The 27,672-nt window shown below is 42.4% G+C and overlaps 1 protein-coding gene and 1 long non-coding RNA gene across 5 annotated transcripts; one reads left to right on the top strand and one right to left on the bottom strand.

Annotated features, from left to right (window-relative positions):
- Positions 1 to 5,159: 5,159 nt before the first annotated feature.
- On the bottom strand, positions 5,160 to 27,672 carry BCL10 (BCL10 immune signaling adaptor). Of its 4 annotated transcripts, none has more exons than XM_008166618.3 (4): positions 27,302 to 27,658; positions 21,733 to 21,771; positions 9,593 to 9,881; positions 5,160 to 7,830 (listed from the first exon to the last, which is right to left on the bottom strand). In XM_008166618.3, exons 2-4 carry the CDS (start codon positions 21,736 to 21,738, stop codon positions 7,472 to 7,474), a joined length of 654 nt encoding a protein of 217 aa, XP_008164840.1. In that variant the 5' UTR covers positions 21,739 to 21,771; positions 27,302 to 27,658; the 3' UTR covers positions 5,160 to 7,471. The 4 variants fall into 4 exon arrangements, with proteins under 4 accessions (XP_008164840.1, XP_065410232.1, XP_005294522.1 ...); XM_065554160.1 differs by lacking the exon at positions 27,302 to 27,658 and adding an exon at positions 26,751 to 26,998; XM_005294465.4 differs by lacking the exon at positions 21,733 to 21,771 and having other exon boundaries at positions 27,302 to 27,672.
- LOC135973001 (uncharacterized) lies at positions 9,877 to 18,361 on the top strand. The gene is made up of 2 exons (XR_010589676.1): positions 9,877 to 13,885; positions 14,847 to 18,361. It is a non-coding gene; the product is annotated as an uncharacterized LOC135973001 (long non-coding RNA).

Consider the following 27,672-nt stretch of genomic DNA (forward strand, 5'->3'; position numbering starts at 1 on the left):
TCAGGAGATCTCCAGGCACAAATTTGTTGTTCGTGGGAGGGGAGTTTAAAGACAGGGGTACGCTCAAAAACAAAGAGAGTGGGGAGAGGGCCCCCCAAAGACCCCTAGCTGATCAGACCAGGTGGCAAAGCAAGGACCTTCTCCAAGGTCTGATCAGAAAATGTCCAGCTTTAAAGGCAAACTCAGGCAGTTTCCCACCAGTTCTTTTGATTGGCTCCTCTTGATACAGGGGAGGAGAGAAGGCAGGGAAAGGCTGCAGGTAAGCATAGGCATGCCTGAGCATGTTCTGAGCCACAGGTATGACTCATATGCTTAATTAGTTGGCCACTTCAGGTCTTGCATTTCTGGACAGCGCCCCCCACACCGAGCCCGGGTCTGAACAAAGGAACCAAACAAAGCAGCAAGAAGCCCCCTCCCTAGGCAGAGCAATGGCTCCAGTTAGTCTGTACAAGCCATTCCTATGAATCAGGCTGTGACTTTAGTTAGCACAATGGCTGGGAGGGGCGGCCACACAGGACAAACAGAAAGGAGTGGGGAAAAAGAAATGCAGCAGGACAGCTGTAACAGACAATAGTGTGGGGCCCAAAACTGGACACAGTACTCCAGATGAGGCCTCAGCAATGTCGAATAGAGGGGAATGTCCCTCAATCTGCTGGCAATGCCCCTACTTCTACAGCCCAAAATGCCGTTAGCCTTCTTGGCAACAAGGGCACACTGTTGACTCATATCCAGCTTCTCGTCCACTGTAACCCCTAGGTCCTTTTCTGCAGAACTGCTTCCTAGCCATTCGGTGCCTAGTCTGTAGCAGTGCATGGGATTCTTCCGTCCTAAGTGCAGGACTTTGCACTTGTCCTTGTTGAACCTCATCAGGTTTCTTTTGGCCCAATCCTCTAATTTGTCTAGGTTCCTTTGTATCCTATCCCTACCCTTCAGCGTATCTACCACTCCTCCCAGTTTAATGTTATCTGCAAACTTGCTGAGAGTGCAGTCCATGCCATCCTCCAGATCATTAATGAAGATATTGAACAAAACCGGCCCCAGGACCGACCCTTGGGGCACTCCGCTTGAAACCAGCTGCCAACTAGACATGGAGCCATTGATCACTACCCGTTGAGCCCGACGATCTAGCCAGCTTTCTATCCCCCTATAGTCCATTCATCCAGCCCATACTTCTTTAACTTGCCAGCAAGAATACTGTAGGAGGGACAGCCTTGATTGACTGCTTTGAAAATCACAACCCTCTCATGCTTCAGCATGTACAGTAGGCCAATCACCAACTGATAAGGGTTAGTGCAGGAGTTCTCAAACTTCATTGCACTGCGAGCCCCCATCTGACAACAAAAATTTCTAGACGACCCCAGGAGGGGAGACAAAAGCCTGGGGCAAGGGGCACAAAGCTGAAGTCCCACACCTCTCAGGGGTGGGGGGGGGCTGTAACCTGAGCCCCACCACTGAGGGCTGAAGAGCTTGGGCTTCAGCCCTGGGACCCAGCAAGTCTAAACCAGCCCTGGCAACCTCATTAAAATGGGATTGCGACGCACTTTGGGGTCCCAACCCACAGTTTGAGAACCACTGGGTGAGTGTAAAAAAGCCCTCTGGATAGGTTATTCCATAACAGTCAATAGTAGCACAAAAAGCTCAAACCCTTTATTTACATGTGGATTCCAATAAGCTTATTTTATTTTTAGTGTACTCTGATTAGCCTCAAATATCTTACACAAATTTGGAGGTGGAGTACTCCTATATTTGATGGAAAAACTAAGAACCACTCTATTTATTTTGTTTGCCTCAGCTGAGATCTTGTTTATATTCACTAGTAGGCTACATTGTACAACAAAGGCAAACGTACTGGAGTTTGCATTTTACAATTACTTGAGCCTACACAGGTATACAAACGGAGGTAATGCTGAGAAATAATTTACTTTAAAAAAAATACAGACCTTATCTAGAGAAGACTAAAAAGGGTGTTTAACAGTCTAATGCCTTTGAAAAGTCTAGTATAGACAAACCTTTAAGTTTAAAACGTGCTAAACCGGTCACCTATGTAGGAACTTAAGCTTTAACCCAACCACTTAGCCTGTGTTAAAATATACAGTGCTTTCAAAAATGTTCTAATACCTTGTTTGAAAAGTCATGTAGATAAGGCCAGTGCCTCCTTTTTTTAAATTCTACTTAGCTAACAATTTAAAAACACCCTTAACATCTAGTTTAACAATTACTATCACATTAGTTGAGGGGGATTAAACACCTAGGTTATCTAACCAGCTAACTCCACTGTAGAAATATTAAAACTGTGTCTACCCTAATATTTAAGGGGTATATCAAAATTGTTAGGTAATTGTTTTAAAAATAACATTTTCCCTAGTTTAGACCCACAAACTTGGGTCAGAAGCTCTCCAGCCTGCTATCTTTTCCAGTCATGCTCTCTCAATCATTTTAAAGATGTGTTCTTCCCCAGGTGAGTATAATTCTACCTTACCCAATTAGTGTTCAAACAGGGTCTGGCTCTACACAGCACCTTCTATAGATCAGTCAGGAAAGTTGAAGCAGAATGAAGCCAGATTTAAGTCTTTGTACCCACCAACCCCATCCCTCCCCCCCCTCTCCCCAAACACAGCAGATGAGGGAAGATAGAACTATCATTCTGCCAATGGACAGATGAACAGTGTTCATAAATTTTTTTTTTTTTTTTAAAGATCATGCTATTGGAGGTTAGGTTAGAAATTACACATTGGAGTCTCTCCAACCTAGGAAGAGTTCCATGGAATGCTCAAGCCTCAAGTGAGGATGGGCACTCAAAAGAATCAGGCATTGTGAAGTGGACAAGTTAGGGGAGTACTCTTCAACAAGCACCCCTCTTCCCCAACAGTGCTCCAGAATTCAATGTCATGGAATTGTTGTAAATTAGCATATTGCAGTAATCTATAGCCTGTTTGAGCAGCTCAGACCAGAGATGTTTTGTTTTAAGGTAACAGAATCCACAAAGAAAGGTAATGAGGTGGGTGTGGAGGAGAGAAGCAGACTTTGACTCCCTCAGGGAACAGATGGGCAGGATCCCCTGGGAGAACAACATGAAGGGCAAAGGGGTCCAGGAGAGCTGGCTGTATTTTAAAGAATCCTTATTGCGGTTGCAGGAACAAACCATCCCGCTAGAAAGAATAGTAAATATGGCAGGCTACCAGCTTGGCTAAACAGTGAAATCCTTGCTGATCTTAAACGCAAAAAAGAAGCTTACAAGAAGTGGAAGATTGGACAAATGACCAGGGAGGAATATAAAAAATATTGCTCAGGCATGCAGGAGTGAAATCAGGAAGGCCAAATCACACTTGGAGTTGCAGTTAGCAAGAGATGTTAAGAGTAACAAGAAGGATTTGTTCAGGTATGTTAACAAGAAGAAAATCAAGAAAAGTGTGGGCCCCTTACTGAATGAGGGAGGCAACCTAGTGACCGAGGATGTGGAAAAAGCTAATGTACTCAATGATTTTTTTGCCTTTGTCTTCACGAACAAGGTCAGCTCCCAGATTGCTGCACTGGGCAGTATAGTATGGGGGAGAAGGTGACCAGCCCTCTGTGGAGAAAGAAGTGGTTCAGGACTATTTAGAAAAACCGGACGTACACAAGTCCATGGGGCCGGATGCGCTGCTTCCGAGGGTGCTAAAGGAGTTGGCGGGTGAGATTGCAGAGCCATTAGCCATTATTTTTGAAAACTTATGGTGATCGGGGGAGGTCCCAGATGACTGGAAAAAGGCTAATGTAGTGCCCATCTTTAAAAAAGGGAAGGAGGAGGATCCGGGGAACTACAGGCCAGTCAGCCTCACCTCAGTCCCTGGAAAAATCATGGAGCAGGTCCTCAAGGAATCAATTATGAAACATTTAGAGGAGAGGAAAGTGATCAGGAACAGTCAGCATGGATTCACCAAGGGGAAGTCGTGCCTGACTAACCTAATTGCCTTCTATGATGAGATAACTGGCTCTCTGGATGAGGGGAAAGCAGTGGATGTGTTATTCCTTGACTTTAACAAAGCTTTTGATACGGTCTCCCACAGTATTCTTGCCGCCAAGTTAAAGAAGTATGGGCTGTAAGGTGGATAGAAAGCTGGCTAGATCGTCGGGCTCAACGGGTAGTGATCAATGGCTCCATGTCTAGTAGGCAGCCGGTTTCAAGCGGAGTGCCCCAAGGGTCAGTTTTGTTTAATATCTTTATTAATGATCTGGAGGATGGTGTGGACTGCACTCTCAGCAAGTTTGCAGATGACACTAAACTAGGAGGCGTGGTAGATACACTAGAGAGTAGGGATCGGATACAGAGGGACCTAGACAAATTAGATGATTGGGCCAAAAAAAACCTGATGAGGTTCAACAAGGACAAGTGCAGAGTCCTGCACTTAGAACAGAAGAATCCCATGCACTGCTACAGACTAGGCACCGAATGGCTAGGTAGCAGTTCTGCAGAAAAAGACCTAGGGGTCACAGTGGACGAGAAGCTGGATATGAGTCAACAGTGTGCTCTTGTTGCCAAGAAGGCTAATGGCATTTTGGGCTGTATAAATAGGGGCATTGCCAGCAGATCGAGGAACGTGATCGTTCCCCTTTATTCGACATTGGTGAGGCCTTATCTGGAATACTGTGTCCAGTTTTGGGCCCCACACTACAAGAAGGATGTGGAAAAATTGGAAAGAGTCCAACGGAGGGCAACAAAAATGATTAGGGGTCTGGAGCACATGACTTATGAGGAGAGGCTGAGGGAACTGGGATTGTTTAGTCTCCAGAAGAGGGGATTTGATAGCAGCCTTCAACTACCTGAAGGGGGGTTCCAAAGAGGATGGAGCTCGGCTGTTCTCAGTGGTGGCAGATGACAGAACAAGGAGCAATGGTCTCAAGTTGCAGTGGGGGAGGTCCAGGCTGGATATTAGGAAAAACTATTTCACTAGGAGGGTGGTGAAACACTGGAATGCGTTACCTAGGGAGGTGGTGGAGTCTCCTTCCTTGGAGGTTTTTAAGGCCCGGCTTGACAAAGCCCTGGCTGGGATGATTTAGTTGGGAATTGGTCCTGCTTTGAGCAGGGGGTTGGACTAGATGACCTCTTGAGGTCCCTTCCAAACCTGATATTCTATGAATTATGGGGGGGGGAAAAAAAAACACACACGACTTCAACACAGTTTGTGATATTAAAATCTTTGTTTAAAAAAATGCATAGGTTTCAAGCATTTGTTAAGATTACACACATTCATTAAAGATCTCAGGTTAATACAATGGAGCAATTACTGCACAGTTTGTGGTACACATTCAGACATTTGGTAGTTATCTAGCAAATCTCTAACATTCACATTATGAAACCATGTACACTGTATATTTTTGGTTTGCACAGGATCAACCCCTCCTCCCAGATTCACCCAATTTTTGGGGATCTCCTGTAACCACAGAACCCTATCCCCTGAGAGATTATGTACATCATCTAAATTGCTGAACCATTCACTTCTCAATGGGCCTGCTCTTGCTCCCAAAGAAGTTTTAGCATTAGTTTGAGTGGAAGGCAAATTGTGTGCATTGACTGCAAGGCTCTCAGCAATTCTTAGGCTCAGATCCAGATAGAGTAAATTAGCCTAATTTCTATAATCACTTCCAACAGGATAGCAAAATAAGTGACAATAGATAATACCTGCAGAGTTCATAAAAAAATGGTTGGGAATGTTCAAAATGTAGGGGTGTTAAGACACTTAGCTTGATTTTTTAAGAGTGCCGAGACCCACAACTCCAAGCTGTAGTCAATAGAATTTGTGGGTAATCTGCTTTTTTGAAAATCAGGCTCAGTGTGCTTTAGATGGATGGATACCTGAAAACAGTGATTGGTGTGTCATATATTAATAAAAGCAGCCCATATTTTTGTCATATGTAAGCTACCTCATTCTTATACTAAAGTTGTTTCTACATGATATTCTAATTAAACTTGACAGTTTATTTGAACTGAATTAACATCCATGGACTAGACAGACATGAACAACAAATAGCTATAGGATACTTTTGTTGATTACTTTTCTGAGTCCCCAAATGGGACCAGCCTCCTGTCGTCACCCATGAACAACATAAGGAAGCTCTCCTCTGAAGTCCAGAGGCTGAGCAGATGGCCTCTGCAGGAGAATTAGTATTAGAAATGGAATCTGGGTGTGACAGACTAGAATACTTATCTTACTTTAGCAGTCAGTGTCAGAATTATACATTTTAAATAAAATCCAGTCTACCGTTTGATAAACAGTAAATGTAACTTCAGAAAAATACTCTGTGTAAAGACATCTGTACATAATCCTGAGTAATACAGTTTTTAAATTTGTCATTTTGCACTTCTACACTTAATCTTCTAAAATTCAATCTTACAAAGTGGGGATGAGAAGGAAAGTATGAAAGGATTAAACATATTGTACTATGTCAGATGAGAACTTTTCCCATGTTAAAATAGTTAAAACTTGGTTTAGATTCTAAATCACTTGCAATGTAAACGTGTTATTGTAGGGTGTAAAAATTAAGTATCTGCAGTGCAATATGTCCTTGAGTACTTCAGTTAAAGACATCCTCCTGCTAGGTCCACCCATTAAATACTGTACCTTTTGCTCCTTACAGAAGCATGCCCTTACTTAAATAAAGGCATTTTATAAATAAGCTACTGAGCAACTCCCTTACTGGGATCTGAACAGCTGACATTTCTTTCCACTATTAATATAAATGTAAATTAAAACAAATGCATCTCAAACCAATGATTTCTATATTATATTTAAAAACAGTATGTGAAAATGCATTTATCATATATGAACTCTAATCAGTGTAGTATCTGCCTTTCATGTTTGGATGAAAACAGAGCACAAGGTTCAGAAAATTAGCATATTGAGAATTATCTGACAATAAGCATTTAAAAAAAATGCATGGCTACAAAGAGCCAAATTCTGCCCTCCCAATGGGAGTGGTGTGTGCATAAATTTGAGGGAAGAATTTACCCTATGTCACGTAAAAGATTAGCTTGGCAAACTTTTAGAAGTAGTACAAAAATATAAGTTCTGAGAAAGTCCTTTTAAAGTGTTCTCTTTTGTAATAGCCATTTTCCCCTCTACTTGCTAAAAATATCAAAATCTGCTAATGTTGGAGGATAAATATTTGTTCCATTGACTGGAAAATTTTAAGTAATGACAACATTAACATGAAATCCTAAAACAAAAACAACAAAAAAAACCCACCACCCAAACAAAGTACAGCACTAGTTGCATCTAAAGACTTCCAGAAACTAAAGAAACTGTCAGATACAGAATCAACTGATTACCATTTTAAACTTTTTTTTTTTGGCAACTCATATAGGCTATTTCCCCTATTTGTGATTTAACAGTTTGGAAACATTCTGTATGCCACCTGCAAAGATATGTAAAAGTCTCACAACACTCCTCCCCGCCCCCTTTAAGTAAACAGACAGGAAAAAGAGTCAACGAAGTCATTGTGGTAGAAGAGAACGAGATCTTAAAGGCAGAAAACGATTGTCACTTGAACTGGCACTGGCTTCCTGTTGTTCAGACTGCAGTTCTGGTGGAAGAGGGGGTGCTCCAGGATCCCCAGGACCTGGAAGCGTGGTTGAGAAGACTGCGTTTTCTGTGCTTCCCATCTCCACAATTGGTAAATTCATTGAACGAAGAGATGAAGCAGACATAAAAACAGCTGTACTAAACTGTTCTTCTGGTTGATTATGGGTAGATTCTTTTACTTTTTCATAGTAATTGGATTCATCAGAATATGACCTAGAAAGATTATTTGTTCCTCCATACACTGAAGTCATACAGCTGCTGCAGCTCAGACCTAAACAAAACCAGATTGGACGTTATTACAATTTGCTATGTAGCTAGGCAGCTTCTCCCTCAGATTACTTCAATGACATTTATTAAAATGTTCTAAAAGCCATCAAACTAGAGCATAGGTACTTAAATTTTATCAATGTGGATCACTTGTCTTGTAGACCATCTCTCCTGTCAACTTCAGTCTCACCTGACATCACACCATTCCAATGTGAATTAAAGTCAAATTAGTTAATCTTTCACAAAAACTAATTGTCCTTTTCGTCTTCCCATTCTGTTCCCATCTATCTTCTCCAATATCCCTATCCCCACCTCTTTCCTCTCAGGAATACTGTCCCCTCTCTCATGTCCTGAAATGTATGAAAATGGCAAGTATGAGATTTTTTTTACAGCACAAAAACTGCAGAAACTGAAGCCCTTCTACCTTCTCTTTCCCTTTATTACTACTTTAACCAGTGGAAGTAATTTTGAGACTTTTATAATTAAGGCATTTCAAAATTGAGGGCTAACATTAGGCTCTCAAATCCATATTTAACTACTTTCATTAAAGTGGCCAGATTTTCACAAATGCTGAGAATCACAAGTTCCAGTGCAGTCAGCAGGAGCTGCAGGTGCCAAGGCCTTGTGAGAACTAAGCTGCTTATATGTAGGTGCCTAAATATGGATTTAGAAGCCTTAGTCTACACATTCTGGTTTGAAAATTTTGGCCTGCATGATTTACACAGAGCTCCTTGTAGAAGACCAATGAGTATCTGTCACAATCAACTTGAATGTGTTTTTCTGGATCAGTAAAGACAGAGTACCTCTTGAAAAGGATACGCTGTCTTTGAGATAAGTAAGGCTTCAGTTTCAAGTTAGTCTGGCAGGAGAACACAGGCCAAAAATTCTCTTTACCCCGCACTCAAAAACAAAGGACATTTTTTGGGTGACGAGAAGTATTTCAACTTATTCTTCAGCTAGCAGTTCCATGGATCTAATTCACTGGGAACAGAGTCTTATTTTTGTAAACAAAGTCAGGCAAAACAGGGAAGATGTAAACCCTGGAGAGAAGAATCTGTTAAGATTTACTTTCTTCTAGGTTTCATCTTCTCCTCAACTTACATTTCTTAGAACCAATTGCTGGATATTTTTAGAGCTATGAATTAATGTAATTTCAACTTTGAATACACTCCGTGAATCAAGTTATGATTCAATTTCCTGCGTGTCAACATAAAAAAATCCTTGTCCATGCATGCTAGGCTGAGGCAGCAGCACATATATGCATATATACAAATAAGGTTTTGGGGTTTGTAGCTTTGTTTAATGTTGACACACAAAGGGATGGTTTAGTTTCCCAATAGAGACTCATTTTATGTTAAGGCGCATAGTAAGTTTAAAAAAAGTGTTCCAAGAGAAAACCCTCAGGAAAGCTCATCACCAAGCTCAAATTCTGCAATATAATCTCATGGGAAGCAAAGTTTGACAGATTTAGACCAAGATGCAAAAATACTTTGTGTACATCATAAATCATGAGCATTATTTTTTGTGATTAAGCATCACTGTGCTTAGCATGGTAAAAAGACATAGGAAGACATGGTACTTGTCCCTAGGGGCTTAAATCCAAGTCTAATGTCGTTTGTTTGTCCTGCAAGAAACTTCTTCAAAGGTGGTATCCCTATTACCAAAGGAATTCTGAAGCTAAGAGACATGTTTTTTGGTTTACATACTTTTACAGAGTCCTTTGAGATAAACATCTACTTTGCCATTTAACAATTTAAACACCTCACCTTTGAGAGCTTCAAGTTTTTCATTTTTGACTTTCAACACTACATCAGTTATCCTTTCTAACAGGAAGTTCTGTGTTCTTTCTCGTCTAATAGATTCAATCAAAGTATCTAGTCCCTTTGGATTTTCTGCTAAGTAGTCCAATAACTTCCCAGTTTTCTTCCTACTTGAGGGTCGACAAGATATTTCTTCAGCGTCCTCTCTAGTGAGTATTTTCTTTGAACGCAGGTAATCAAAGTGTCTCTCCGCTATAATTTTGTCACACAAATAGGGACGCATCCTTTCTAAAGCCTAAAAAAAGACAAAACATTACTGTCATTAGCGGATTTTCAATGTGGCTAGGAGGATATATTGGAAAACATTCAAATTCAGATGTCGTCAGTACTGGATTATAAACCTACATTTCTGAATTAGAAACCCCAATGCCATGTTACCCAACAGCCAGAGATCCATTCTCCCTGTATCTGTAAAATGTATTTATAACTTTTTAAAAAAAGTATCACCCAGTGAAGTCTCTCCCTCAGGTAAAAAATCTTCCATTAAATAAGGCCCAGAGGAAATTAAATATAAATATATTTTAAATATTAAGTAGCAATGTGTTCAGATAGTTGTGGTTTAACTGTGCAGTCTAGCAAGAATTAAGAATGGTCAGCCTTTGGATTTATTAACTTATGCCTGATTAAGACAGATACTACAGTGTTTAAACACTACATACTAAATATTAGTCCATGACCTGCTGGAAAAATGGCTAAATATTGTTAACTTCTAGCAACACCATTATAACGTCAGTGATTCATTATTTCAACAGGAAATGGCTGCTTCTGATGAAGTGATGCATGTTGCTAGAGGGAGAATTGCTATTAAGAGATTCAGTTCAACATCCTGTTTTACTCAAAGAAAAAATTGAAGGGAAGGGGAGGGAGAATACAGATAATCTCAATTTTACACACACACACACACACACACACACACACACACACACACACACACACACATAAAGGAACAAGTGGTGCATTTTAAAAGAAATCAAGAAATGCCAAAGTTAAGATCATGTGCCATCTTAACTCTGCTCTCATGCATATTCCTTATGCTAGGGTCATTTTCAGTTATATGATCACCTTATTTTCACATAACTTGTGCCTCATTTAGTGTGCAGGTTGGAGAGCTCTCCATGTATGACGAAGGTTTGCAACATCACTACCTCATCCATTCTGTGCACAGAAGACCCAGTTCTACTCAGTTATACTGGTGAAATTTCAGGGTAATTTCACTAGTGTAATAATTTACTCCAGATTTATCCTGTTACAGTTGCAGAATGATGCATGATCCCTGCATAAGACAATTATGTCTCACTCTGTTTCCTGTATGCTGTCTGACCTGTGTACTGAATGAAGCAGGGTTCCTACAGAAATAGTGGGTATGTACTGAGCATTTAAACATTTGCCCAGTGCCTTAAGATGAATGGCTGAGCAACTATTTGATTTTCTTAAAATGTAAAGAGAAAACGCAACACAGGGTGATTTATCATTTGAGTATACTTAGTGTTCACATGTTCAGTAGCCAGCTACTGTTGCTTAAGGCATTAGCAGGTTGATGCATTCACCAAAAATTTTTCATCTTTCCTTGTGTTAATTTTTACTAGACTAATTTCTTTGGGTCAGGGATCTTGTATTTCATATCCATAAAGTGGCATGCACAGCTATGACACTATAGAGACAGTTCCAAGATCTACTGTATCTCTGGCAAGTAGACTAAAGGTGACAAACTAGAGAGTATGTTATTTTACTATTTGAAGCAATTTTGAAAAGGAAAAATGAATGATATACAAGTCTAATAAAATCTTATTTATATATTCTTTACCCTAAACATTACACTGACATATAAGGAACACTTCAGACAGTAATGAAATATAGCCCCATCTGGTATGAACACCGAAGTGGGTCCAGGTCTGCTATATAAAAGATGCATTAAATACAATAATTATTTTATAGTATGTATGCATATATATCACTGTCCTCTATTGCAGTGGTCTCCAAAGTGGGGTGCGCAAGAGGATCTTTGAGGGGGTGCGTCAGGAGGAGCGCCGCCAGAGCAGCGCTGCTTCCCTCCCCCCCCTTTGGCAGATCGGCCGGGAGTCCGAGAGGCTTCCCCCCCCACTTTGGCACTTCGGCCGGGAGCAGGGGGTGCGTGTTCAAAATTTTTTTACTGATGGGGTGCGCAATCAAAAAAGTTTGGAGACCACTGCTCTATTGGATAGTGTATGTATCAGACCTAGTCAAGTAGGTACTAGCTCCCTCTAAAGGAGAGGTAGAAAGCTGCTCTTTTAGAGTGTATCTAGACTACAATAAAAAGGATTTAAAAAAAACATTACCTAACACATTTTAATACCCCCAAACAAAGCTTTCCTTATGTACATCGGTTCACTGATCAAATTGAACCCTGGACTTTCACTTGACCAGCTAACACTAATTGATAGCTAACTCTTTCTTAAAAACTCACCTTTTATCCTAGTTTAGATATACCCTTGGTTCATCAGGTGGATGAATGCACTGGAGCCAAATAGGGAGTACAGTTCCTAATGTGACATACCTGGCTAATGACCAGAACTGATGACTAGATAACCTTTTTTTAATTTCATATCACCACATGACTGTTAGTGGGAGATGTAGTACGGTGGTTCTCAACCAGGAATACATGTACCTCTGGGGGTACGCAGAGGCCTTCCAGGGCGGTACATCAACTCATCTAAATATTGGCCTAGTTTTACAACAGGCTACACAAAGCACTAGTGAAATCAGTACAAACTAAAATTTCATGCAATGACTTTATACGACTGTATACTACATACTGAAATGTAAGTACAATATTTATATTCCAAATGATTTGTTATAATTATACGGTAAAAATGAGAAAGTAAGCAATGTTTTAGTAATGGTGTGCTGTGACACTTTTGTATTTTTATGTCAGATTTTGTAAGCAAGTATTTAAGTGAGGTGTAACTTGGGAGTACGCAAGACAAATGAGACTCCTGAAAAGCGTACAGTAGTCTGGAAAGGTTGAGAGGCACTGATCTAGTACAGGCCAGCTACTGGTGGTCTCAGTTTGCTCAGATATGGCAGTATAAAAACTGGTAGCCACTTGTGCTTTGTCTACTCTAGATCGCCTATTGTTGCTACCACTTGCAAAGCTTCAAATATGTAAGAAAAAGCAGGGTGGATAAAAATCAATGATTTAAAATAAATTAAAAAAAATTGGAATTTTTTATTTAAATCTAATTTTTTTGATAAAATGCTTTTTGAGGAATAAACCAATCTAAAGATAGTTTTAATTAAGATAGATTATAGCTCAAAGATCTCATTATGGAATAGGGATTATAAATTCTAAGGCCTGGTCTACACTATGACTTTAATTCGGATTTAGCAGCGTTAAATCGAATTAACCCTGCACCCATCCACACAACGAAGCCATTTATTTCGAAATAAAGGGCTGTTAAAATAGATTTCTGTACTCCACCCTGTTGAGCAGAGTAGCACCAAAATCGATATTGTCATTTCAAATTAGGATTAGTGTGGCCGCAATTCGATGGTATTGGCCTCCGGGAGCTATCCCACAGTGCACCATTTTGACCGCTCTGGACAGCAAACTGAACTCTGATGCACTGGCCAGGTAGACAGGAAAAGCACCACGAACATTTGAATTTTATTTCCTGTTTGCCAAGCGTGGAGAGCACAGGTGACCACAGATAGCTCATCAGCACAGGTAACCATGCAGGCCGATAATCGAAAAAGAGCACCAGCATGGACCGTACGGGAGGTACTGGATCTGATCGCTATATGGGGAGAGGATTCAGTGCTAGCAGAACTTCGTTCGAAAAGACAAAATGCCAAAACTTTTGAAAAAATCTCCAAGGGCATGATGGAGAGAGGCCACAATAGGGACTCAGATCAGTGCCGCGTGAAAGTCAAGGAGCTCAGACAAGCCTATCAAAAAACAAAGGAGGCAAATGGTCGCTCCGGGTCAGAGCCGCGGACATGCCGCTTCTACGCCGAGCTGCATGCAGACTACCCCACCTCTGACCGTGGATTCTGAGGCGGGGATAATCTCATCAGCTACATCTGAGGATTCTGCGGACGGGGAAGAGGAGGAGGAGGAAGAGGAGGACGACGAGCTTGCAGAGAGCACCCAGCACTCCGTTCTCCCCAACAGCCAGGATCTTTTTCTCAGCCTGACTGAAGTACCCTCCCAACCCTCCCAAGCCAGTATCCAAGACCACGACCCCATGGAAGGGACCTCAGGTGAGTTTACCTTTTAAAATATAAAACTTGTTTTAAAAGCAAGCATTTTTTAATGATTACTTTGCCCTGAGGACTTGGGATGCATTCGCGGCCAGTACAGCTACTGGAAAAGTCTGTTAACGTGTCTGGGGATGGAGCGGAAATCCTCCAGGGACATCTCCATGAAGCTCTCCTGGAGGTACTCCAAAAGCTTTGCCACAAGGTTTCTGGGCAGTGCAGCCTTATTCCGTCCTCCATGGTAGGACACTTGACCGCGCCATGCTTGCAGCAAGTAATCTGGTATCACTGCATGACAAAGCCTGGCAGCGTATGGTCCCGGTGTTTGCTGGCATTCAAGCAACATCCGTTCTTTATCTCGCTGTGTAATCCTCAGGAGAGTGATATCGCTCATGGTAACCTGGTTGAAATACGGGAATTTAATTAAGGGGACAGAGGTGGCCGTTCCTACTGGGCTGTTTGCCTGTGGCTGAAAAGAAATCCTTCCCTGCAGTTAGCCAAGCGCCGGGGGGTGGCGGGGGATTGGTCCAGAGCTTTTCGCGTTTGGCTAGCAGGGATCTTTCCTGATACCAGCCATGCGGTGGGGGGAGGGGTAAAGCGATCATCCCAGAGATTTGGATTGTGGGGGGGCGGGGGTTAGTTTGTTTTCTGCTTCTGAAGGTTAACAGGAAAACTGCAGCACTCAACGGGCTTTGCTTGGTATGTGGGAAAGGAGGGCGCAGAAGCCGAAAGACAATGGCTTACCATGGCCGCATGCAAGCCGAATTCTGTTGCCCGGACCTGCGTCTGTGATCTCTAGCAGCAAAGCCACAGGCACTCAATATTAAGAGGCAAAATGCGACCTTGCACAGAAATCACATGTGCTATGTAATGTGAATAGTGTTGGTCACCGTGAAAGAGTATAAGCATTGTTCTGCAAAATGTATCTTTTTAAAAAATTCTCTCCTTTTTTCCCTCCCTCCAGCAGCTGCAAATTCTTCAAGCCTCCCTCCTCCGTCCTGAAGGCTATCTCAGATAAGGCATCGGAAAAAGAAGACGCGAGACGAGATGTTCGCAGAAATCATGGAATCCACCCGCAGTGAAAGAGCTCATCTGAATGAGTGGAAGGACACGGTTTCAAAGTATAGGAAAGAAGCCAGTAAACGCGAAGACAGGAGGGACCAACGTGAAAAGAGGAGAGACGCTCGAGATGAGAGGTGGCGGCAGGAAGATCAGAGGAGGCAGGATGCAATGCTGGGGCTGCTGCGTGAGCAAACAGACATGCTCCGGCGTCTGGTGGAGCTTCAGGAACGGCAGCAGGATAACAGAGTGCTGCTACAGCCCCTGTATAACCCCCCTCTCCATGTTCCATAGCCTCCTCACCCAGACATGTAAGAACACGGGGGGGGAAGGCTCCGTACACCCTCCCATTCCACCCCAGTGGACAGCCCAAGCAAAAGGCTTTCATTTTTTTAACCTTTTTTTAGTGGTCTTTTCCTTTCTGCCGATCCTCCTCCCAAGCCCCACCCGGGTTCTCTCCCTCTTTTTATAATCAATTAATTATTCAGAAAAGCAGACTTTGACTCCCTCAGGGAACAGATGGGCAGGATCCCCTGGGAGAATAACATGAAGGGCAAAGGGGTCCAGGAGAGCTGGCTGTATTTTAAAGAATCCTTATTGAGGTTGCAGGACCAAACCATCCCGATGTGTAGAAAGAATAGTAAATATGGCAGGCGACCAGCTTGGCTAAACAGTGAAATCCTTGCTGATCTTAAACGCAAAAAAGAGGCTTATAAGAAGTGGAAGATTGGACAAATGACCAGGGAGGAGTATAAAAATATTGCTCAGGCGTGCAGGAGTGAAATCAGGAAGGCCAAATCACACTTGGAGTTGCAGTTAGCAAGAGATGTTAAGAGTAACAAGAAGGGTTTCTTCAGGTATGTTAGCAACAAGAAGAAAATCAAGGAAAGTGTGGGCCCCTTACTGAATGAGGGAGGCAACCTAGTGACCGAGGATGTGGAAAAAGCTAATGTACTCAATGATTTTTTTGCCTCTGTCTTCACGCACAAGGTCAGCTCCCAGATTGCTGCACTGGGCAGTACAGCATGGGGAGAAGGTGACCAGCCCTCTGTGGAGAAAGAAGTGGTTCGGGACTATTTAGAAAAACTGGACGTGCACAAGTCCATGGGGCCGGATGCGCTGCATCCGAGGGTGTTAAAGGAGTTGGCGGGTGAGATTGCAGAGCCATTAGCCATTATTTTTGAAAACTCATGGCGATCGGGGGAGGTCCCAGATGACTGGAAAAAGGCTAATGTAGTTAGCATTGAATAATACTAAATGAGCAGTATGGTAATAATAATTAAATAACTGCACTATTTTGTTTGGGAGACTCCATCCTCAACATACAGGATTCTGAAGACTATCCACCTTCAAGATCGCCATCATTTTCTATAGTTTCAGAGTTATCTGCCAATGAGAGTGTTTCAGTCACATCATGTATGTCACATAGCCACAGTATATCACCTGTAGCAAAAAGAAAAAAAAAAATCTCCATCATCCAGAAACAACCAGAGATAAGTTTGTGATAAGAACCAGCAGATTACAAAAAGAGGTAATTGATGAAAAAATTGCCTGGTTTGTTTATGCAACAAACTGTCCTTTCCGTATGATTGAGAACCCACAACTCATTATCATGGTTCAGTCACTAAGACCAGGGTAGACCACCCAATAGAGCAGATGTTGCAGGCGAATTGCTGGATAAAGTGTATGAAAGAGAAACTAAGCAGTGTGCAAAAGGTCTAGAGGGTAAAATTGTTAACCTAAGTCTTGATGGGTGGAGCAATGTCTACAATGATCCTGTTGTATGTGCTTGTGTGACAACAGAAGAAGGCAATGTCTTCCTTACAGAAACAATTGATATATCAAGAAATGCACACACAGGAGAATACTTACAAGCAGCAGCAGTAAAAGCTATAACAAACTGTGGAAAAAAATTCAAATGTCTAGTACGCAGCTTGGTCACAGACAATGCTGCAAATGTATTTAAGAGGAGAAGACATTATTTAGAAGAGAGTCCCAAGCTAATAACATACGGTTACAGTGCTCATTTGATGCACCTCCAAGCCAAAGACTTCAGTGTTCCAGAAATAAAGGCTAATGATGTTGAAATCGCAAAATACTTCCGTAACAACCACTTTGCAGCAGTTGCTCTGAAAAAAGTGGGAGAAACTAAGCTAACTTTCCCACAAGACGTGCGATGGAACTTAGTAGTGGACTGTTTTGAGCCCTGGATCAAGAACTGGCCTAATCTGATGACAGTTTGTGAAGACAGTCATGAAAAAATAGATGGCACTGTCACAGCCAAAGTTCTCAACATTGGGCTTAAGAGAAATGTTGAACACATGCTGAGTACCCTGAAGCCTATTTCTGTAGCCTTGAACAAAATGCAGGGAAATAGCTGTTTTATTGCTGATGCTGTTGAAATTTGGAAGGAGCAGAGTGAGATTTTAAAAAGAGGAATTTGCAATGATAGAGTTAAATTACAAGCATTAAAAAAAACAAATGGGACAAGCATTATCTCCAGCTCATTTTCTTGCAAATATTCTCAATACTTGGTACCAGGGTCAAACCTTAACTGCTGAAGAAGAGGAGTTGGCTATGACATGGACATCCAGCAATCATCCCTCCATAATGCAAACTATAATAAACTTCAGAGCTCAGGGTGAACCATTCAAGAAATAGGTGTTTGCTGATGATGTTTTAAAGAAAGTCACACCAGTGAACTGTTAGAAGTCACTTAAGCACTTGGATTCAGAGATATCTGAAGTGATCATCTCACTTTTAACAGCAGTAGATTCTTCTGCTGGTGTAGAAAGAATATTTTCTTCCTTTGGACTAATTCATTCCAAACTGTGAAATTGTAGCGCTGGTTATGGGGTATGGTGATTGTACACCAGGGTTGAAGAGAGGGTCCAGGGATTGGCAACCTTTGGCACGCGACCTGTCAGGGAAATCCGCTGGCTGGCCGGGACGGTTTGTTTACCTGCAGCATCTGCAGGTTGGGCCGGTCGCAGCTCCCACCGGTCGCAGTTTGCCGTTCCAGCCCAATGGTGGATGCGGGAAGTGGCGGGGGCCAAGGGATGTGCTGGCTGCCGCTTCCCACAGCCCCCATTGGCCTGGAATGGGGGACCGCGGCCAGTGGGAGCTGCGATCGGCTGAACCTGCAGATGCTGCAGGTAAACAAACCATCCTGGCCCACCAGTGGATTTCCCTGTCTGTCTGGTGATGTTCTCCTCCTAATACAGCACGGCAAGAAAATCCCCCAAATATTAATGATTATGCTGTTGAATTGGGAGATATTTATGAAATTATTGGGAGGTGAACTATCTGCTTCAATTACCTTTGGTAAATGAAATACCCAAACAATCATTCATTTTCTGATATAGATGTAAAACTAATCTGAAAAGTTTTCAAAATAAATCACTTTAAAATGTATAGTGTGTACCTTCTAAAAATGAAACCTACACCTATCTCTGAGTTGTGAAGAATATGTATTAAGGTTATAACAACCAACAAGAATGCACTTTTATGTAGAAATCCATGATTAAATTGACTCTTCCTGACTAGTGATTAAATCATGATTTAAATCAATTTGATTTAAATCAAATCCACCCTGAGAAAAAGCATAACAGACCGCAGTATGCTTGCATGTGGCAATTGATCGCAGCTTTATACAAAGCTTACTGTTGCTAAAATACAGTGTAGTTATATGAGATAGTGTCTGGGATAGCATTAAATATAGAACCCTACCAAATTCACAGTCCATTTTGGTCAATTTCACGGTCATAGTATTTTAAAAATCGTAAATGTCATGATTTCAGCTATTTAAATCTGAAATTTCATGGTGTTATTTAGGGGTCCTGACCCCAAAAAAGCATTATAGGCAGTGTTCCCTCTCATTTTTCCGACCCACGTGCAGAATGAATGTTGTTACTTGCACCAATATGGAGGTGATGTGTGATGTGCAGCGCTAAATAGGCTGCTGCGCAGCTTACAGGGAATTTGGGGGGGGGGGGGTCGCAAGGTTATTCTAGGGGAGGTTGCGGTATTGCTACCCTTACTTCTGCACTGTTGCTGGCAATGGCGCTGCCTTCAAAGCAGTGCAGCTGGAGGGAGGCATCTGCTGGCTGGGAGGCCAGCTCTGAAGGCAGCATCGCTGCCGGCAGCAGCACAGAAGTAAGGATAGCATGGTATGGTATTGCCATCCTTAATTCTGCGCTGCTGCTGCCTTCAGAGCTGGACACCTAGCCAACAGCTGTCGCTCTCTGGCCACCCAGCTCTGAAGGCAGCGCAAAAGGGTGGCAATACTGTGACCCCCTAAAATAAGCTTGTGACCTCCCCCGCATCTGCAATTTGAGAAACGCAGATGGTTTTGTACTAAAAGTGGTTTTAGTAATGTTATTTTCTAACACATTGATAACTATTAAGTAATTTAATGGATTTTACACTGAGAAGAACTGTAGATGTGCAAGAATCCTGCTGTCTCAAAAACAAGAATGCTGTCATATAAAGTAGTATCAAGTGAGCACAGCAGTCTCAGGCACAGGTTTACTCTAAAAAGTGATTAAACAAATTTAACATGGAAATCAGTAGCAGTTTCTCAGTCAGATTTTTTTTTAAGCTTGCAAACTGTAGCCCCCCCACAAGTCACACAGGGCTCTAATGGTCATGCCAGGTTCTTTTATAACTGGAATTAATGCATGAGATTAAGAGTTCTGCAAACCAATTGACATCTACTATGACACCTGTGGAACCCTGTCATAAGCCACACCCATGCAAAGCCACCTATAGCTAACGGTGTTATATGGGGACAAAATATAAGACAATGCAATTTGCACAGATTGGCTGGCAGAACCTAACACTATGATGATACATGAGATGGAAATAAGCCAGTTTGACTGTTTGTCTAGTGAGTTTATGGATGTGGCAGTTACAAAAAGAAATTTTTACCTGCAAACTGCACAAGTTTAACAGAGGTTAGGGAGTAAGTATGAAACCTCCACAAAGCCATTTTACAAAGCCACTTTTTAGACTATAACCCTTCCTACTGTACAGAGAAACTGCATTGCTATCAGATGTTGACCAGATTGCCAGACAAAATATTTTCATAGAAGATTTTACATTTACTATCTCGCTTTATATACTGCTTATTTCTCTATAGGTATAAAATGATGCCTGATATATAATGTGCTTTTAAAAAAATGAATCCGTTCTGAACCAAAAGAACCCCACATTTCATATGTATAATTATACCACACACACAATGGATATATACAAATAAGCCCTCTTTCATAGAAAATTCATGGATGTATTTAAAAATATGTTGTTTTGGGGAAACTAAAAATGAAAACATTCTAATTTGGAGAGTTTTCCAATCCTCCATTCCCTCAACTACCAGTCCTATTTCTGACAGGTGTCTGAGTTTCTTATTTCAACATTGTTTTTTACACCAACCACCATTCGTCCTTCAAAAGCAAGGACCAATTCACTACGCTGTACTGTGCTTTTATTCCTCCACATAGCACCATCTCAGCTGTGCTTGCAGGAGTAGAGTGAAAATGCCCTGAGAAAGAACTGGGAGAAACTAAGGTACACTAGACCAGAGGTTCTCAAAATGTGGTCCGCAGACCACCAGTGGTCTGCAAACTCCATTCAGGCAGTCCGGGGATATTTTCTTCTAATGTGCATGCCTGGGCGGCCGCACACAAGAGAATGAAAGGCCGCCCACCTAATTAGTAGAGTTGCGCAGGCATGGCTCACCTAATTAGGTGCCTGGACCCTGGAGAAGATGAACATGTAAGGTGAGGTGGTGGCCTTGGGGGGAGAGAAGAGGTGGGGGGGGCAGTTGGGTGAGAAGAGGGAGTGGGGGGAATTTGGGACGTGCAGGGCTGAGGTGGGCAGAGAAAGAGGCGACTTTCCCCCAGCTCCAAGGCTGCAGCTGCCGGGGAGAGACCCCACTCCTTCCCAGCCCCAGCTCGGGGGCTGCCGTGGCGGGGGAGAGAGGGCACATCATCCATTGCATTAGAAAGCTAAGACTACAGATATTAAAATATGAGTTGTGTGCCTTTATTTATAGAACAACAAATGTTAATTATTAAGTTTTTTTATATAGCTCTTTTATCCAAAGCGCTTTACAATAGCTAGCTAGAGGTACAAACAATATTTGGAAAGTGGTCCGCTGAGACCTCAGCAATTTTCAAGTAGTGCACGGAAAAAAAAGTTTGAGAACCACTGCACTAGACCATGAGGGAAATTTGGCGTAGGAGAGGGATTTGAAGAGACAGAAGGGAACAAAAGATATTTGCTAAAAGTTAAGAGACTTTCTTCCAAAAGGAAACCAGTTTCCATGGATAGTAGTGGTGCTGGCAGTAATATCCTGGTTAATAGCACATGAAATGGGTCCTGTTTGAGAGACTTTTAAAAAAAATTGAGCCTCAGGTTCTCTCAGTGGCTAGACAAGTGAAAGGCCTAGTTTAGGACAGCCTGCTGAAAATAAGGCAGCCAACATTTTATTATGATGCTAAAAACACTATGAGAACTCTTAATTAACAGGCATTGGGGGAGGATCTTCTAAAAAACTTCTAGCCTTGCTGGTAGCAAAGTATTAGCCCCTCTCATCAGCTTCCCTGGTGTAATAAAGGAATCAGGTAGAATCAGGTGTTACGAAGTTGTTCTCATGTTAACTAGGTAAGAAAAGGAACCATGCAGCTGAAAGAATTCATTGAAAGGTGCATAATAATTCAGTACTAGATCAGAAGGAAGGACCATGTTTAATTAAAATAAGTGTACAAGTACTCCAAGATATTATCTACCTTCATCTAGGTGTTATATGGCCCCCATCAGTGTAGTATCTGAAAGGGAAGAAAGTACAGGAAATAGAGCAACTAAGAATAGCACCACACAAGAGACCACAGGAAAATCATACTTTTCTGAATATTTATTAAACAAAAAATCTTATTTCATTTGCTTTCATCTTATTGGCAGATGCCAGTAGCTAGGGACAGCACAACAACAACATAAGGAACACCAATGCTACTAAAAAAATTGTATTCTGGCAACATATAGCCCATGAGATTTGTATACAATGGCAAGGAACAATACAATGTAAACCTTTGTAGTAATGTTGAATGCGTATGCTGTAAAATTTACTCATAATTGTTCTAGATAATTCTAAGGTTTGGGGGTGGAAGGGAAATGCTAGGTGTCACAGTTTCAGGGCAACTGCATCTGTATTCCCCCTCCATAGTCCACCAAGGGCACCCACTTTCGACATTTCCCAGATGTCACTTCTCTTGGGCGGAAACCTGACTCTCACTCTTTCCTGGAAGAGGATCTTAAGGCTGCACAACTCCCTGCCTCACACTGCGATATTCCCGCAAGCCAGACCACCTAAAAAGATCATTGCCAGCACTTTGCGTTCTTTCTGAGGGCTATGTCCAGTGTATTGCCCATGGTTATAAATTACCACAGTCCTCCCAAGCAAGCATATTTATTTTTAAGGTAAAAGCACGATAGAGAAAACATACTAAAACAATAAAAGAACCAACACCCATGCTAAAAAGCTTACCATCAGTCACCCTGTTTCCCACCCCCACCGCAATGTAGGGCTCCGGTAGGTTTTAGTCTTTTCAAAACCCACAATTCGGTTTTCCCTGTGGTTACAAATTCATCCCTCTTATACCCAGAACCTGAACCCAAACTGGGCAGGTCAGCTGTTGCTTTATAAAGGTCGCTTTGATCTTGGCCTTCTGTAACAGGTAATCAGCAGACAACACTCTTCTCAGTGCATACCATAACCAGAGTTGGGTAATTTGCATTAGCCTCTGCCTAGAGATTCTCCAGGAAATCCACTTAACACTTATTTGATCCAAAAGTCCAAAGTGTCTGGCACATTTTCAATATAGTCTTTTGAACTCCCAAGTCTCACATCTCCCTTAATACAATAAAGTCATCCAAGGATACTGCAGGAAACAGCTATATCTGTCACACTAAAATTTCTCTTTTGAGGTAAAATTAATTGTGCCTTATGAGGTATACTAGCTGTGCTGAGAGTTTAGAATAAGAGGAAACTTTGGGACTGAGAAAAATGTCTTGCATGGAGGTTCATTGCTGTTCTTTTTCAGTCTTGAAAAGTTCCTGGTCTCCATGACTTCCTGTGGCAACAAGTTCCAAAGCTTAATCACACATAGCATAAAAAAGTATTTCCTCTTATTGATTTTGAATTACCCAGCTTTTATTTAATCGAATGTTTTGTTGTTCTTGTGTTTTGAGACAAGGAGAATGGAAGCTCCCAATTTACCATAAATTATTTTATGTACTTTTATCATGTCCCCTCTTATTCAGCTCCCTTCTAAAATAAACCATTCCAATCTTTTCAATTTCTCTTCAAATAAGTTTTTCCAGGTCTTTGATCAGTCTCAATGCTCTTCTCTAAACCCCATCCTGTTTTGAGATGGGGTAACCAGGACTGCACACACTATTCCAGGTGAGGCTGCATCACTGATTTATATAAAAGCATTATGTTTTCAATATTATTGTCCATCCCTTTCCTTATGTATCCTAACATCTTGTTTGCTCAATGGGTAGTTGCAGTAAAAAAAGTGAAATTTTTAATGGAGCTGTCTAAAGGACAGTGAGAGGCAATGGCCATTTTGAATGAGAGGGAAAGAAAGAATCTAGTGAGTCTTTCAAAAAAAAATCAGTGTAATTTGAAATATCAAATACTAAGACAGTGAACATGTGTTTTGGATGGTTTCTCTACAGGACAGAGTTAAAGTTGTTTGGGTGCCCTAACTATACATTTTCATACCTTAACATTTAAATTTCTTTTCAGTTTAATTTTAACTCTGAATTTCCTGGTTTAACATGTTTTAGGATAATTTCAATATCCCTGTAATGTATTTTACCCTAAATTATTACGTAATCTCAACCGTAACTTCATTTTAACAGTTTGTGTTTGGGAAGAAGTTAATATTTGAGATAGTCTGTTTTCTCTAGTATTAAAACAAATGCATGAGAGAATATCAATAAATAATGATCCTATATTATGAACATAACACAGGAATGGCCATACTGACTAAGACCAGTGGTCCAGCTAGCCCAGTATCCTGTCTTCCAACAGTGACCAGTGCCAGATGCTTCTTATTTGTTAAACAGATATTTGTTATACTGATTCATCCAGATGGATTTTAAAACAAAAACTTTAATGACTAATTATACTAATTTAATTTTCACATTAAAATGCAGCTGTCACCAGTGAGACATGCAGCAAATGTTTAACGGTTAAGAACATACGAAAAACAACAAAAACCACAGGGGAAAATGTAGGTAAACTGGCATTTAGCCAAGGGACCAAAATTAACATTCTTACTTCTAGGCAATTCTAGTGATCACAAGCAGTCTACACCTCCATTTTACAACTCCTCTAAAAGAGCACCTCCCCAGCCCCATCATCAAACTGGGACACTGGTTCACTACCGACTCAGAGAATAATGTATTTTACTGACTCACATTACTCCCTGCAGCCCCTATGTTTCTCTACAGGTCTCTGATCCAAACACTGACCTGGTCCAACTCTGCTTAGTTTCTGAAGCCTGACAAGACTGAAGTGGCATAGATGCAGTTTTCCTTTGCAAAAACAAAGTTGTTAAATAAGCATATTTGTCACAATAACAAATACATTTGAAAGACTAGGTATTACATTCAAATCAGAATATATTTATTGAAGATGAAGGGGGTTTTAGAATTTTAAATAACCCGATGTTAACTATCGCAGTATTATTCCCTCTTGTGGTTCTTTAACAGCAAGCAAGAACATGAAAAACCACGTGCCACAAATTCTGACAAAGCACTTCAGCTAAATTACATAAGCAGTGAAAACAACTATTAAGAAACCAAAACCAAAGTCAAACAGACATGCTTCACTGAAATGAACAAAAAGCATCTAATGATGGAAGTGGGATAACAAACAACTACTGAAGAAAATCAATCCAGTAACTCTCAGAGATTCAGTAAAACAAATTTCAACAAGGAACAGTAACACCAACATGCAAAACAGATGTGTATGAAAACAGAAATAAATTAATGGGCCAGACCCCAATCACAAGTTACATCAGGTTTTGCCAAAAATCATTAAAAACCAATAACTTCAGTACTTCATGAAGCAACTCAGTCCAGTGGCTGTTTTTGCAGTCTAGCCTAGAATAAGATTACATAGTACAGAAGTGTATTTTTTCATCCTGGAAAACTATCAGATCTTATCTTTGCCTAGGCCTCATCCTAAACAAATAATTTTCTGAGTCTCACACACAATTTTTCCTCTTGCTTTTAAAGCTTATGACCAAATTGTCTTAATTTTGATAGGCTGGATATCTCCATTCCACTTTGCTCAACATCACCGTACCCTGAAACTTTGATTCAAATATACACAACAAAATAAATGGTCTGGGTCCTCACATCTATTATACACTAACATATCTTCAGCATCAGAGCCCTAGATGGTTGCAGACACACTCACATGCTTAACTTTATGCATGTGCGTATGTGTTTGCAGGATTGGTGCACAAATGATTTTCTCCCTCCCGCACTAATGTAACCGAGCTCTTAACTGTGACTCCTGTAACATTTATTTCTCTTCATTCATTTTTGAGCTTGCTTCTTTCTTCCTGTTTTAGAGATGGCAGCTGTGAAGTGACCGGAACCCTGAAAGAGATTAAGTAGTGGTTTCCCCCACCCCCTTGGACCTTCCCCATGCTGCTGGAATGGAGACACCAACCATCTATAATAGTGGTTCTCAAACTTCTGTGCTGGTGACCCCTTTCACATAGCAAGCCTCTGAGTGCGACCCCTTCCCCCCCATAAATTAAAAACACATTTTTATATATTTAACACCATTATAAACGCTGGAGGAAAAGGGGATCGGGGTGGAGGTTGACAGCTTGCGAACCCCCATGTAATAGCCTTGTGACCCCGAGGGGTCCCAACCTCCAGTTTGAGAACCCCTGAGTCTATAAGTATATTAATGAAACATCCACGGTGTTGGAGAATAAGCAGTAAATAAATAATATTGCCCGCTGGAAGCTGATAGTTTTTGTTCAGCCAATGTAGTTAGGCACCAGAGGAACCAAAAATAAAGCTTAGAATATCGATATTGTGTTAATCCCTTATGTGTCTTTTCCACTAACTTTTTTATGCTTTGGAGTCACTAATGGCTCTGCTTTGACCTCATAACTAGGCATTTTAGCACCCGGGGCAAGCAAGCATATTTGCACCCCCTACCATTCCCCCCCCCAATCATTTTCTCACCCCATTCACAGGTAGCACTTACCTGTTTGTTGATAGTGTGGGGGGACACAATTTAAAGGTTGGGGGAGGGGGCATTTGACCACCCCACAGAGGTTTTCAAACTGTGGGGTGTGCCCCACACACTCCTCGCGTGGAACAATGGGGGGGAGATGAGTGGTGACACCAGGTGGCTTGGGCCAGTCCCACATGGTGGGGCTCGAGAAGGGTGCACCACTTCCACCCCCTGACTCATCTCAGTGGACCACCCAGCCTATCTGAGGTTTGGGGGGCACACAACAAAAAAAATAAGGGGAGCAGGAACATGACCCTGTGTACCCCCGTCCCATGAGCCACTTCAGCTTTGCACCCTGGAGAACTGCCCCACTCTCACTGGTTACAGCCTTGGGTCAAAATAATGTAAGATCTGGGTTCCTGAAGCCAATTCCACTTTCCAGATATTGGATGATCAGGAAAACAGTTAAACAAAACACAAATAGGCATGCATTTGGCTCCAAACTATATAATTTAAAAATAATTTCAGCCTTACTGTTCAAAGCCATGGAGTTTTATTTTTTCCATCACAAACAGCCCCAACCTGGTTGGCCTCTCATCCTTTCCACAGTGTAAATGTGAAATAAGAACAGAGCTACACGCTGACATCCTGCCTGAAGGAACACTATTTGTTTCAGGGAACCTACGTATGTCTTGTGACCAGGCAAAGGGAGGGGGAGGAGATAACCCAGCTTGCGGTCAGCGGCGCCCCTCCACCCGGACACAGACCGAAGGGGACCGCAGGGGGTGTGTCATTTACCGGGATGCTCAGTGGGTCCCGCGAGCCGGGGGCGGAACTTCCAGGGGTCTCCGCCAGACACCTGCAAACGGGGCCCCGGCCCCCCCCCTGAGTCGCTGACAGCGCGCGCCTAGCCCCGCCCCAGGGGCTGCGAGGTGGGGGGGGGGGGTCCCGGCGCGTGTCCCGGCCCCCCAGCCATACGGGAAAGGCGGCTGGGCGTGACACGCCCGCCAGCCGGCAAGAGGCGAGGACCGTCCGAGCCCCCCCCCGGTCTACCGGTATCCCCCTCCCCGCCCGACCTCACTTACTTCCTTCTTCACCTCCGCCATTTCATCCTCGGTGAGCGGCCGCGCGGCGAGCCCAGGCCCGGGGCCCTCCATGGCGGAAGCTCCGCGCCCCGGCTCCCAACGCAAGAGTAACGACAGCACTTCCGGCTCCGCCGACTCCGCCACAGCACCCGCCCGCGCGCGCCATGGAAAGCCACGCCCACTCAGCGGAACAGCCACGCCCACCGGAGGCGCGCACGCGGCCTGCGATCAAACGTACGTCTCAGTGCGCCCGCAGGCTGCCGACGGAGGAGAGCCTGTCTGCAGCCTTTCGCCCCTCCCCCCTACTTCCTCTCCTCGAGACTGCCCCTCAGACAACCCTGCGGGCCCTCGCTCTAGAACATCCCCCGCGG

This window comes from Chrysemys picta, chromosome 8 (genome assembly GCF_011386835.1).
Source record: "Chrysemys picta bellii isolate R12L10 chromosome 8, ASM1138683v2, whole genome shotgun sequence".
NCBI lineage: Eukaryota > Metazoa > Chordata > Testudines > Emydidae > Chrysemys > Chrysemys picta.